At 41.7% G+C, this 14,757-nt stretch overlaps 1 protein-coding gene across 2 annotated transcripts in view; it reads right to left on the minus strand.

The window, feature by feature from the left end:
- DIS3L2 (DIS3 like 3'-5' exoribonuclease 2) overlaps nucleotides 1-14,757 on the minus strand; it is a 455,603-nt gene that overhangs the window by 246,114 nt on the left and 194,732 nt on the right. For both annotated transcript variants that reach the window (XM_063442837.1, XM_063442838.1), the window contains exons 8-9: nucleotides 14,088-14,335; nucleotides 5,309-5,482 (exon numbers count right to left, since the gene is read on the minus strand). In XM_063442837.1, the coding sequence (XP_063298907.1) occupies nucleotides 5,309-5,482; nucleotides 14,088-14,335 (422 nt within the window). The remainder of the gene's footprint in view (nucleotides 1-5,308; nucleotides 5,483-14,087; nucleotides 14,336-14,757) is intronic.

Genomic DNA, 14,757 nt, shown 5'->3' on the forward strand with positions numbered 1-14,757 from the left:
CCGACAAATCCGCTAGATTTTGAGCCCATGACATTTTTTTGCAGAGTATCTTTGACTTGATAATAAAACCTAGGAATTGGATGGTCCTTGTTGGATGAAGTGACTCCTCTAGGTTGATGACCCAACCATGTTCCTTCAGGATATTGAGATTGAAGTAGGGAATGATTGTGATACCTTCTTCCCTCAAAACCTCGGTAATAGGTTTGTAAATATTCTTGGTGCTTAGGACAGACCAAATGGAAGGGCTTTGAATCGATAATTATGAATCTTGGAACCCTTTATTATGGAAAATCTTAGGTGTTTTCATGAGACCTTGTTCATAGGAATGTGCAGGTACACTTAGTTTAAATCCAGTGTTGCCATAAAATCTCTTTGCGGGACCTGTGTCACTGATGTGATGGACTCCATTCTGAAGTGTTGATATGGAATCATACGGTTTATACCCTTCAGATCTAGAATGGGCCAGAATGACCTCTACAAGTGTCTGAAAATTCAGACGTGGAGCATTCACCAGAAGACAACTCAGATCTAGAAGATTATCTTAACCATTTAGGTCTTTTAGGAGTTTTTACTGGGCTTGCTTTTGAAGCTTCTTTAAATTATTCAAAGGTCTGAGCAAGGTTGTCCTACAACCAAGATAAAGATTTCATGTCCTGTTGCTTACATCTTTCCAGCGTTAAGGACAAACATTGCAGATTCTTTTCTTTGTGCCAACTAGTAGAGGCGTAGAACATTCACTACATACAAAATGCTTAGTTTTATAAGTAGCTTTTTTAGGCACTGGAGAAGTCACATTGTCATTTCCATATTTTCAGGACATAGTGGACTAGACAGATCTGCAAAAAACAAATACACGCACACACCTTTTAATTATTTTTTTAATATTTTTTATTTTTTTTTAAAGAGATTTTAAAGATTAAGACCAATAAGTCTCACATCTAGAATCTCTGATCCGTGTGGGGGGCAGGTGACACGGGAGATCCGTTCTGAGTAGCCTCCATGCTCGCAGTAGGACCTGCACAGCATTTTATAAGAATTTTTTTTTTAAATGTTGCACCTAAACAGAAGTTCAGATCGCGCATTGCGCAGTCGACCGATTGAAACTTCGGTGGAACGCACAACCTCCCGGGCGTGCATTCCACCACCGTGCGCATGCGTTCCCTTCGAGCAGTGATTGGCTGCCTCTAGGGACTGCCCACTTGTTCCGCCGGTAGCTGCAATCTGCATAAAAAACTGGCAGCTCCTACCTGCTTTGTAATTCTGCAGGTTGGAAAAAGACCAAGCAGCTCTCCACCCGGGAGGCTATCAGGTCAGTTCCCCCAAGCATCAACCCATGTGCCTCACCAGTCTTCTAGTGCTTGCCCGTTACTGTTGGAACAAGAAAAAAAAACAAAACTTGGATTTTGGAGGGTTAGTTCTTTATACCCAATGAAGGAGGATCTATTTTACGTTAATTTCTTTAAGATGCTTGTCCCAGGGAAGAGCACATCCCTATCGTACTGCCACCATATGTTAGGAAAATGATATCGCTAAACATTGGTATTTAATTAAATGCCTGGTTTAGGATTTCAGTTTAATTGTGGTAGTTACAAGCAACAAGATACATTTGATGTACTCCGTGAAGCAGGACAAATCAATTAATTTATTTTGAATAATTTTTATTAAACTGCACTAATTTTCTACACAGTATGTGGAAACAACACCTAAATTTTTATTTAATATGAAAATTGCAAAAAAATGCAAAGTCCTTTTAAAATATGTGTTTGTGCAATAAATGAGAATGATAGAAATTTGAGATTAAACCCACAAGGGTCAAGACTTCCTTAAATTTTTTTTAAAAAAGGACATTACGTTTGTTATCATACGACTCAACATGAAGACAAGTGTTGTTAAAGGGACAATCCACTGCCCAAATAAAAAAAAAACTTTACATCTTATTACTGAATAACAAACTTAATTCAATCCTAAAGCTTTCTTACTTTAATCGGTGTTTAATATTCTAAGTTTTAGGCAGGAAAAAAAAAAAAAAAACCTACATATTTTATAAATAGAAATAGTTTTAATCTTTGTTTGGAAGGAGATAACTGGAGGTGGAGGAATGGTGGCTCGTCTTAAGGTAGGGGAAGAGGGGCTTGGGGGACCTTCCTGTTTAGTGTGTAAAATTAGGGGGGGGGGGTGCAGGGCAGTGTAGTAAATTGGTGGAGGGAGCATTGTATTAGATTAAGAGTTCAATTACAGTGGAGGGAGGAAGGGCAGTGTATTTGATTAAGGGACAGTATATTAGATTGGGTGGAGGGTGGAATGTATTAGAGTGGAGGGAGTGGGGCAGTTTATAGGCTTCGGTGGCAATGTATTAGAATGGGGGGGAAGGGGCAGTGTATTAGATTGGGTCTGCATGGAGGCGCTGAACACTTCCCATGGAGATGCTGATTGGCTGCACAGCTTTTTGCCACACATGCACAGTAGCCTCCCAATGCTTTCCTATGAGAAAGCATTGATTGGCTGAGATCAACAAGTTTGATGATCTCAGCCAAAATCAAGAACACACTCATAGGACTTCAAAATCAACAAGATAACGTGATCTGTTTTTTTACAGCTGTGCAACAGCATACATTCACCATTTCAGTCCCATTACCAAACATTTCTTAATATGTCAAGGTAGTTCGACTGAAACATTGATTATATGCGAATGCACGTCTCCTTAAAATAAATTCACTCTTGTTTATGTTGAAGCCCTACAAGCATGAGGACATCCAGTGTCAGTTAGGACTTTTCTTAAACAAACCTAGGTTTCAATGGAAACTGAATTTTTTTGGTTTTTTCGGCCCATATAAACTGAAACCTTGTTTATTTGGCCCATGTTACCCTTTGAGTTTGACATGCTTGCTCTAAGTTTATTCCGGGGGTAACAGAATAAGGTCAATAGGGCATTATTCTGAAGGAGTGGGCTCCCGAGTCTGGACCCAAGATTCCGGGCACAACGCCCGACCACCCGAGCACACAGACTGCTGACAGCACTAATCGAGTGCAAAAGACCAACCTGAACCCGGGGATACCAAACACTTGGTCCTCTGGTGCCAGGCGGACCACGTGCGGCAAGCGGCCTGTGCGGGTGGGAGCCGAGGAGGGACAGCCGCACTCCCGGTTCTCTGGCAGACGAGGGGGCACACACATCCTATCCCCCCCCCTGCCGGTGGGGGTTATCCCGGTTCCCAAAGTCCTGTTCTGCCTCCGGTCTCAACGCCTCTGGGTACCGGACGGAACTATCAAGCGGGACGGAAGCCACCCAAGATGGCGGATGCACCAGGCACTGAGACGATGGGCCAGACAATAGCGCAATCGGACACAGCAGACCCCAGGTACCTAGTTCCGGACACCCTGGAGGTCATATTTGACAAATTCTGGTCCAAGCTGCAGCAACGTATGAGACCGGCACAAGCTACACGGAAGCCAGACAGAGGTAAACAAAACCGCACTGAGCGGCGACCTCAGCAGCCTCCCAAATGCCGACAGCCAAACTACAATAGCCTCATAACACTAAAGGGTCAACCGCCACCACAGAAAACCCGCAGAAGGAAAAAGCGGGCTAATGGCAGACGTATCACCTACCGCTGCCGCACAGTCACGATCCCTACAACAACCCTACCTAGCGGAGTCACTCTGGGGTACCCACGGGGACCACCTAAGGGCCGAACGGCACACCTCACCGCTCACAAGGAGAAAATCAATACTGGGACAGTGTACCCTTCTTCCGAGCTGGGGGCCTACTTGGAGGTGATCCTCCCACGCCGCCCATATACCCGAGGGGATAGCTGTGCTCAGGCACGCCCTCGGGCCCCCGACCCTGTTGATGGGGTCAATGGACATGCGGCACAGGCCCCTGCTAAGGCCTCGGGCCGAAGAGACACGACACCAGGACGACGAGCACCCAGGAAGTGCAGAGGGAGAAACGTGGAGCGGGGAGTTGAGTGCCGGGAAAGCCCGGTCAGACTCCTGTTCGCCGCAACACGAACACTCCAGAACACCGGTACACTCCTTACCGCCATCACGAACTTTCCACACGTGGGCATCGGCTGAACCAGGAGAGGCCGTCGGGTGCACACCACCGTACTCCACTACTATGGCACCGAACCCCAGCAAGTTCCAATGGACTGTCTTTGGCAACAGGATTCCCTTAGTGGACTGCCCCAATACATACCGACCTTCCCAAGTCCCGCACTCATTCTGCATGACCGTCTACGAGAACCAGGGACTTAACCCAGCTTACCGGCTCCGAGTTCGTAAAGCCTGACACGTTATTTTTATTAAATCTGGTATCAATGTGTTTTCACCCATGTATAGCAAGGTTCAGCTAGATAGGAATGAGGATTAGCCCAGTGGTCTTCACCTCAACGCAGTAATTATAAATGTCATGCTACTGTTATACTTAGTACGAACGTGTCTGTCTAAGCTGCCGTGGCCTCAAAAGCTTACAAGCAGATGTCTTATTTAGCTTGACCATAACAGCGTCAGAATGTGCAGCAACAATGCCTTTAGACTGACAATGTTACCGTTAAACATGTTTAATTTTCTAAGACTGCATAGCTAGATCACTCAGCAATGCTACACGTGTTAATGAGACAGAATTAGCGATTATAATTTCTATGTTGTGTCACTAAAATGTATATAACAATCTACCTAGCAACAACTCACTTGCATACCTACATCACGTATTATCTAATGAATGCTGGCAATCAGATATATGTCAGGTGCTCTCCCTTTTGTCACTCCTCTGACTCCTACTTTCTGACCTTTACTTTACTCATATAAGCGAGAATTTGATTTGTTATCAGCCTTCACGATATAAAACTGTGCATAGCTAGCTAATGACATGGCGATGAATGCAAACGTATACCAGTCTACCCTGAAGACGATATTATGGCGCACCAGGGCTACTTGTTCTCTCTGATTTTGATTACTTTTGTTACTTACCCAAGCTTGTACCACTCTGTTTACTTGAATGTTTCACAAAAAAAAAAAAAACATGGCAATCTTTCTTTGAAGTGCATTGCACACCATCTTGATACTATTCTCATGTTACCCCACAATGCCTCCCTCTTTCTCTTATGTACCCCATGACGTATATGCCATAATAAAAGAAATATTTACAAAAAAAAAAAATAGGGCATTATTCTATTTGACAATAAAAAGGGTTGGTGAAACCATTTGATATATGGTCACCTTCATTAAGTTCTGGTAAAAGACCTGAATTGAATGTTTTCACTATACCAAGAGACTTCCCTACATAAATATTTCTTCAAAAATATACCTTAAATCTTTCCTCTTCTGGAACTCTTCGTGTGGAATGGACCATGGTAGATCATGTGGCAGGCACTGCAACACCTTGTCTGGGAATTCTGAGAAATCAACTCCATACTCCGTTAATATTCCCTCAGTTTCTGGCTCAATTTCTCCAGCTTGACCAAGGCTCTTCGTCAGCTTCCTAAAGACCCAAATGACAAAATAGAACAATAAGCACAGAAAGCAAAAAAAAATACCCCATGCATTTAAAGAATTGCAAATACTACTACGAAAAATAAAGCAGTAATGACAAAACATGCCAAAAGTTTTGTTCAGATATAAAATATTTAACCTTGGTTCTAATTCTGGTCTATGGGAGAGTTTTTCTTTAACTATGAACATTTTCCATATCTATAGAGGATATGTAGTTTTGTACCCAGACAGTACCACACACAATATTGTAATAGGACAACAGTAACACATTCTGCATGTACACATGACTGGTTCAGTTTTATGAACTAGAAGTGTGACAAATTCCTGAGCAGCTCATCTCTCCTGATCCAAAGGAGGAAAAAGATGCAAGTCATTGTCTGTGCAGCATTGCATATTAGTTGGACAGATTTTGGACAGCAAAATGAGGAAGAAGAATTTTATCCGGCTTGAATGATCCAAAGGAAGTGTTGCATCAATGATTACAATTCATTACAATTATAAGACCCTGTGTGATAATAGTGACATTTGTAACCGTGCTTAATGTGAGGAAATAAAACAAAGAAGCTTTGTCCTGATGGTCATTACACTCCCCTGGCTTTAGACAATTTAGTGTTTTAGACAGACTGCTCAAATAATAACATAATAGAAGGTTGAAAGGCTAATCTGTAGTTTCAACAGACACTAAAAAGTATGCAGCTGGAGCTCAAACCACTAAGCCAGCTCTGCTACTTTCAGATTTCTTCCCCCTCTTTGACAGTTTCACGTCTCTAGAAGCAAAATAACCCTTCACACCCTGCAGTCTGGGTGTGAAGTAAAAATGAATGAGACTGTCATTGTTTAGTCCATTAAAGGAAGAAAAAAAAATAATTACACAATACCCATGGTAGCAGTTTAAGAGCTTTGTTACACATTCCACTTCCGAGTCAAGCAATTATACATTTATATGGCGATACAGAAATCTTCACCCATAATATGGTGGGTGACTTCGTCTTCAGTGAACTCTGAGGCTGGCTGAATGCTCCAGAAGGATTGTAAAGATGTATGCAACAAAAGGTGTTGCTTAAACAAAAGACATTATGCTACTGTAGTTGAAGCAGAATGCACGAGTACATAAAGCAAATGATGGCTGTAAAGACGAGTCAAGACTTATCCATCTCTTTATGTCTCTGTATCAGCGAGCTGACAAGTAGAACAGAGAAACCTGGACAACGTGTCAGCAGTTTACATAAGGTTTCCAAAGGGCTCTCAGGATAAAGCAGATGTGATTTCATCCCCTATTAACTTGCCTGGAATAAGACATAACATTCCTGCCCAAACAAAAGCCTGTCAAGGAAATTACACTTTGGTTTTTTTTAAAGCCTGTTGTTCCATAGTCACTCCCAGATCTAAAATGTTCATGGGGAGACATCTCTTCCATGTGCTTTATTTGCTCCATGATCGAGCTTGTTCAGCATTCTTTATACTGTAGATCTTGATAGGCAAATATTGTATGGGGTTTCAGAACATTTTCTAGCAATATAAATTAAAACAAAATAAAATATTTCATTAAAATGAGATCAGATCTTGAGTTCATTAACATAGATCTGCAATATGCAAGCAGTCTCCCTCTGTCTTCATTTCCAGTCCACAATCAAAACTAAGCTACAGTGACTCTTAATGGCCAACAAATGTAGCAGCCACAGCTTTACAGATAGAGCGGGCCATGTAGAGTGCTGCGTTTTGTGACTTGTCAGAGATTGGTAATTCCAAGCATAGAAATAAAAAATAAAAAATATTTAAATGTGAGAAAAAAAAGTTAAAGAAAAATGTCAATAGATTTCTTATTCGGGTTGTATAATAATTTATTATCAGTTTTCAGGCCCAAATGTTTATAAGGTATACATTGTTAAAACAGGTTTACTAGACAACTATGGTAAATATAGGTAAATCTGTAACTTGACACCTCAAGCAAAGAACTAATAGGTTGAGTATGCTGGCTGTAACGGAACTCCCCGTACTCCAACCGAGTACCTTCCGTTGATGGATGCTTCCTAGCTTGCGCCGAGGACCACAAGCACCGCACAGCACAACTACCGCAGACTCCACAACCGCCGTAGCTTAACTGGAGTCTTGCAGTCTTCCTTCCACCCTGGATCAGCTTCTGTCCTCCAGGATCGTGTGGGGAAAGACCTCCTCTAGGAGAGCGTATCAGTAACAGCTCTTAAAAGAGCCAAGTGATAAAAGCTCAAGGGAGTATGCAGAGCATAGCAATCCCCGGTTTGAGTATAGCTGTCCCCTCCAGTCACGAGACAAGACTACGTGTTGAGGGTCAAGAAGATCTGACTCCAATGAGCGTTTATTCCTGCTTATATACAAGTTTCCCAGCAAGGTTACCACCCACGTGGACCTTGTGGGGCACTGACACTGTACATTTAACAACAAATCAAAACAATACACCACAGTTAAACACTCCCATTCATTCCCACAAAATCCTCCCCTCTGCCTGTGATATAATTACTGAGCACAATGGATTAAAGTAATTATCACAGGCAGGATAAATACAGTTTTTACACATATAGTATAACTAAAAATATACATCCAAACTCCATAAATTACATATTCGAACTCCGCACACTTCAAATACAAACATATCCAAAATTCAGGCAATTCCATCCAGGGGTTAAAAAGTTAGTCTGAAGTCTTTTGTGACCGTCGGTCAATTACACACTGAAAAATGGTTAAGTCCCATTCGAATGCACGAATGGGGCCATTCGTGCATTTAGCTTAGTATAGCAGTGAGTTCAAATAGCCCAACGGGACTTCGTCTCTGTGGCTGAAAACTCAGTGGGGGAGAAGGTAAGGGTCAGCGGTGTTCCTTGAAATGTGCAGCCGATTTCAGTTCCATGAATTTGGCTGCACACACCGCTGACCGCGTTCGAATGAACAAAGATGGCCACCGCCACGTGTTCGACTATACGAATGGTGGCCACCCAGCGGTCGGCAATTAACATTGCCGTTAACCACCAGCTTGGGAGGTAAATTGACTGCACACTTCCCTTTGTGTGTGGTCCGCCTGTGCAGTTAATGGTTCGGTAAGTTCCAATTACCGAACCATAAGGGAAAAAGCCATGTAAAAGATATTTCCACAGTCTGGGGACAAGATTTAAAGGGGCATTGTTCCAATTTTCACTATGTCCTAAAATGTGCTTAAAGGGCCAGCACCAGTCCAATGAAAGTCCATCAGCCTCAAAAATGTTCTTAAAGAGCCACACCCCTCGGCCATAGTCGCAGGGCAGGAGGCTGGCAAGCAGGCCTCTCCAGGACCAAGTGGCGAAGGGCACTTCGTCACACTGGCCAAGATCAGAATACCAACGCAATCTTTACAAAACAGCAGTCTATCCTATGGAGGCAAACTCGAAATGATGAGAGGAATATGGAGTTTCTTTCGAACGACATCCCGGGACATGTTTTTACAGTAGGCAATTTTATCTATGCCTCAGGCAAGTTTAGCATTGCTCAATCAGGGAAGGTGCCAATTGTGTTCTTCTGTAAAGAGGTTTCTCCTCAGGTGAAGAGTATTTGTCAAGACATACTGGCCCACCGAGATACTAGACTGCAGTAGGTTTGTGCCGACTGGCAGCGAAAGCTTTTAGTATAGCAATACTGCTTCTGTCAATGTTTACAAAGCTGAAGACTAGTACTGGCAGTGCTGTGGTGTGTAGTGTGACGGGCCAATTTGCAGCTTAACACCAGTCAGGCCATGCCTTAGCAGGACAACCTTCTCTCTACAGGAATTCTAAGTCTTCCCATGACATGGATAGGCACTCCAGATGTTGTGAACTAAATCTCCCCAATGCTTTGCCAGTATAAAGGCTGAAAGAGCACTGTGGGAGATGTGGTTCAAAACATTTGAAGTGCCAAAGGTTGCCTACCTCTACCATGAGCTAAAGTTGTAGCTCCGAGTAACCAGGGCCAGACTGACAAATATTCAGCTTGAGCACTTATGAGGAGCATTCAGTTATATGGTATTATCAGCAATGACATGCACCTCCACCAAGTTGGCTTGTCCGTTTTATGCCCTCCAGGAAAGCTCACATGCAAAATCCTAACCTTGTATCTAAACTTCTAATTCGGAGCATAAAATGTCAACTTTCACCATAATCATCAACTGGATAGTGACCTCATCTAAACAAAAGTGCAGTTAGGAGCTAAATGGTTGACTGGGAAGACATTTCAATGCTACCTTAGGGTGACATTTTAGTAGGCACATCCAACTTTAGACTGCAGGAAAGACATTGTATAAATGATGGTACTAATAATTGCCACACCCACTTCCCATGATGTAGCAAGTCAATGGTTGCATGGGCTACAGGAAAAAAAAATGCATTTGAGGAAAATAATGTAATTTGGCAAAGTGGTTTAAGTTCTCCAGAAGCAGATAGTTATATTTATGGCGGATTTCTCTTTTAAACTATGCATTACAATGACTAGACTTATTACTGCAACAATAACGCCAAGCCATCTATCAGAAACAGGTTAAGTTCTGCTTAGGAATGGAAACATACAAGATGCAAGTCAAACTACAAAATGCAATTGTATACAATGTGCAAACCTCATTTAGAACACTCCTAGTGCTTTAAGTTTAACTATGTCCCCCATCTCCCCCAATAGCCTGTAATACAGCAATGTATCTCTAGAGATGCATTATAACGTTGCATGGCTGTTGATACTTCTCTCCAGGTTTTAAGTCTGAGGCAAAGCTAAAATTTGGAAGCCTTAACAGACAAACTCCCAGTGAACTGGCCGGCGTTAAAGCCACAAAATTCTCCTGTGATTTCAGCAAAGCGTGATTCTCATTCTATTTAAGAAATTTACTGTTGCTTATTAGCCACACCCTGGGTCCTTCCTCTGTGCAACCCTTAACCCAGCAATTACACACGTCGGATTCACTTACTTTTTTTAATCATCAATTATTATTCTTTCCTCTTCTCATATTCTCACACTGCAGCTGTGATGGACATGTCCGTTTCTCAAGCATCACAAGACCATATTTCAATCCAAACTGCTGATTACTCACTGCTACTCTTGCATTCAGTGTCTTGGGTCTTTGAACTTTAACTTTCCAGAGACAGAAAGTGACTGGATCTACAGTTTACAATCGCAGAAGACACCTAACTCCAGTCTGTAAACTGGGAAACGTGGACTTTATCCAAAAGATATCACGCTCAATAAAGTTCTAACAAAATTTGTTTGAATATGATCTGTTCTCTGGACATGATACATTGCAGCCAAAAAGATCTTAAAAAAATAATAACTTTTTTTTAAAAGTAAGAAATCCAAAGAAAGAGGTAAGTTGGACTAAATGGTAAAATAGAGTTTAGTTCTCTTGTGAAAAAAAATATTTTTGGCATATTTAGGTATTACAATCCCGCATAATCAAAAAGAAAATACAAGTTTAAAAAGTAGGCCTTGGGGAGAAATGCATTATAAAGGTACTGATGCCTGCATAATTCATCATATTTGGTCAAGCTAACGATGGGTACATGGCTTTTCAAATAGGCATATTTCAAATATGAGCCTTGAAAACAACCTCAAAGGAGACACATGTCTGGGGCCTATCGCACACAGACACTGACTCCCTGGAAATTATCCAGGCCCAAGAGACATCGCAACACTCTCGAGCCCCACAACCTTCACCTGAGTCTTCAGACTACTCCACCCCAGCCAAGTGAGGGTTGAAGGTCTTACTGGCACCTTATTAAGCCGGAGTTGCAGGCAGTCATGGAGCATTGTGTATGTGCAGACCCACCTGGCTGACTTGGACGGCTCAATGCCACAAACCCCAAATCAGCGGAATTTGTCACTTGAAATTATCGGTCATGGAAGACTGCATACATCGAATGCACATCAAAATCTTGGGAATCCCCACAGCGATTACAGCGAAGGAGCTACCACATTACATCCTGACCACTATTTTATCTAAAGCTGTGGGTGAAGAAAATCGTCATAGATAGAGTTTACACTCCACTCTAGGCCACTGTAATCCGAGATGTCATACTCTGATGCATTGCACTACTAGATAAAATTCAAATAATGTCGGCACTAAAGGGCAACATGCCCCTGGGGACTTGAGAATTCCTTACTTGCCTTTTACCAGAATCTCACGAGGGCTACACTTCACCTGTGAAAATCCTATAACCCTCTCACTACCTAATTATTCTCTGCTGGCATGGCCTACAAGTGGGGTGGGAACGGCTCGCTGGTGGTTACTCTTAGACTTATCACATTATAGCCTCGGAGAGACAGATTGGAAAGACCGACATTTCTGGGAAGCCTGGGACTGTATCCCGAACACCCCCCAAATGTGTGTTCGCCGACTGAATCTTGGGAGCCCTCCACACAGTCATATCCTACAGTTCGCATCCTACCGTTCCATGACAACGGATAGAAGTACCCCAGAGGCACCCTATTTGCAACCTTCACATGGTCTAAATATTGACACTGTAAACTAAAGTGAGCGAGAACGGACTTAGTTAATTTTGGTTCTTTTTAATCAGTTTGCATTAGATATTTGCATAATACTTTGTGCGAGGTACAACTCCTCATGAGCATGAACTATTTTGAGGACAACCTGTCCTACTTCTAAGTAGATATTTACAGAAAGCATATGTCTGGATCCAATATATGGCATCTTTTTATCACTTCTTTTGACCTCACTCAATGGACTAACTCCCCTATACACAGTCGGCAATACTGTTGACCATGTCTTTTCCAACATTTGCTCTGCCAATCATTTTCTAGCCTGTATGCCCCTCACTCAACATTAAATCTCTCATCTTCCTTGATCTACTTCATGTCTATACCTCTTTCCAGTCTCCACTTTTTCCTTATTTAACTCTTCTGTCCCTTTCAAGCTGCATCATACTACAATTCTGTCCGATCTACGGCTCTAAATATGGTTAAAACATAAAGTTCACTCTAAGCACTAACCACTCTTTCAACGGTGGCAAACTAAGCACAACCGGTACTTCCAACAATGTTCCCAAACTACAGAATGTAGGAGGAACTCTAGCATCACACCTGACATTACAAACTCATGCTATGTTCCTATGCTTCCACCACCTCCTTTACCTCGCTAGACTCCACCTACTTAGGATTTCAAACCCCATTTTAATGCTTTTAATCATTTTAACTCCTATTCCCCACCTCACGGCTAGTGATTTTGCACGTCACTTTACTGACCAGATCAAACAAATTGGGAAATACTGATTCTTACTCAACTCTTTTCCTCATGTCTGAGCAAAAGGTCTCTAAACTAGTCCTACCCACTCATCCCACCACATGTCCTCTTAAATCGCTACTCTTGTCCCTAGTCTGAGGGAAGGTGCCAGTAGACTGGTTCCATTCACAACAAATATTTTAACCTAATAAATTTAAAAAAAACATCTGGATCTCGATATTGGAGAGTAGTTGCAAGGGAAAAAAAATGCTTAAAGACAAGTAGCTCAGAGGCAGTTTGTGTATGGATGTTTAAATGTGTGCCCAAAAAGCAACGGAGAAAAAGGTGCATCTGCCAGTTTAACAAGCAATCGTATCCAAAAAAGTAATCTATTTACTACAACCACTTTCACTTCTAAGCTTCTTGAGTGGCTTGTGTTTACCCATCTAACTCACATTCTCAATACCTCCCCCCTGACCTCTTTCTTGCCATCCCAGAACAAATAGCCTCACCAATCTAACTGGATGTCTTCTAGTTTTCTAAAAATTAACTCTTCATCTTTCCCCCTCAAATAGTCTACTCCCATCTATTTCCATTACATCAGTGGGACAGCCATTACCCCAACCATTCAAGCTTTCTGCCTTGGATTTTTTTTTTTTTATTTGGGTCTTACATTTTCTCCTTACATCACCAAGTCTCCGAATACAGATAATCAAAAATATTGCCCACAATATTTGCCCATTTTTAATTCAAGATACTATGGCACTTGTTCGTGCACTCATTTCCTACATTTCCCATGGGAACGCACTACTTCTCAGTCTTCCAAATACCCACAAAGCCTCTCATCAATCTATAATGAATGCAGCATCTTCCTGACTGGCATAGGGGTGAGGTCAGGGAGTAACAGTCAATCAATACATTGAATTGGATCCTGAAGGGCACAGGAAGCCAAACTGCTAACACCAACCTACAAAGTCCTTATTCAACACTACATTTCCTCTTTACGCAAATATACCTATTCTTCCCTTTCCTCTGCAAACAGCTTTCTAATGACATGTCATTGCCGCACGGCCAAATCTCATCTGCAGGATTTTCAAGTCCTGGCTCACTCCTTTAGAATTCCCTACCCTGTGCCATCAGACTCCCCTAGTCTCCAGTCCTTTAAGAAGTACTACATCAATTACCTATTGTCATTATATACTTGTAAAGCAATGCAGAATATGTTGGTGCTATATAAATGCCAACAATATATGCAGTAACTTTTGCAAATCCCTTTATAAGCAACTAGAGGGACTGGGGAACCGCTTCTGTCATAATACAATGCAAGCAGTACTGATTGTTATGGTGTAAAGTTATCAAACTTCCCTCATATTTCAGGTTATGGCAATGCACTTACCCTTCTGCAAAATTGCTGTCCTCTCGCCAGGCAATGATTCGACAAATGAAGAGTGTGGCAGCATAATCCTGAGGTCGTGCAACAAATCCATCAGGACAATCCACCAGTGGGACATATATACGTGGAAGTCTGTGGTCCACTGGAGAAAATAAGGCATAATTTTTGGCAAGCTCCCCACCTTTGTCTGTTAGTGGTTTAATAAATCCACTGGCCGCTCTGGAATGCTTCTTCTCCAATATGTAAACCACCTTAAAATAAAGAAAGCAGATTATATCTGAAACAAAAAATATGTATATACTTAATTTACCAATTTAATTCCACCAAATATTGTAAAAATATATTTTTTTGACTGACACCCCCCTGTAAAGTGGATAGGTCTCATCTATTTCAAACTCGAACTTTCCCTGGACAAATTATAGTTTGGACAAGATTTACCTATTTTCTAACTCTTTGCGGTTGTAGTCTATATAGTGTTATCAGGTATGTCTGCTCCTATTTAGTTACGACTCCTAAGTATTTTGCTTGGGGCAAATTGAGTGTGGGCTTCAACTAAGCCAGCATGTTAAATTACTAGCAATCCACTTTCTAAATATTAAATGTATTGGAATTGGCAATTTGAAATTAAATAATTTTTATTTTATTTATAGCTCTATATAGTGCCAGCATACAG

This window comes from Pelobates fuscus, chromosome 2 (assembly GCF_036172605.1).
Source record: "Pelobates fuscus isolate aPelFus1 chromosome 2, aPelFus1.pri, whole genome shotgun sequence".
NCBI classification, from domain to species: Eukaryota; Metazoa; Chordata; class Amphibia; order Anura; family Pelobatidae; genus Pelobates; species Pelobates fuscus.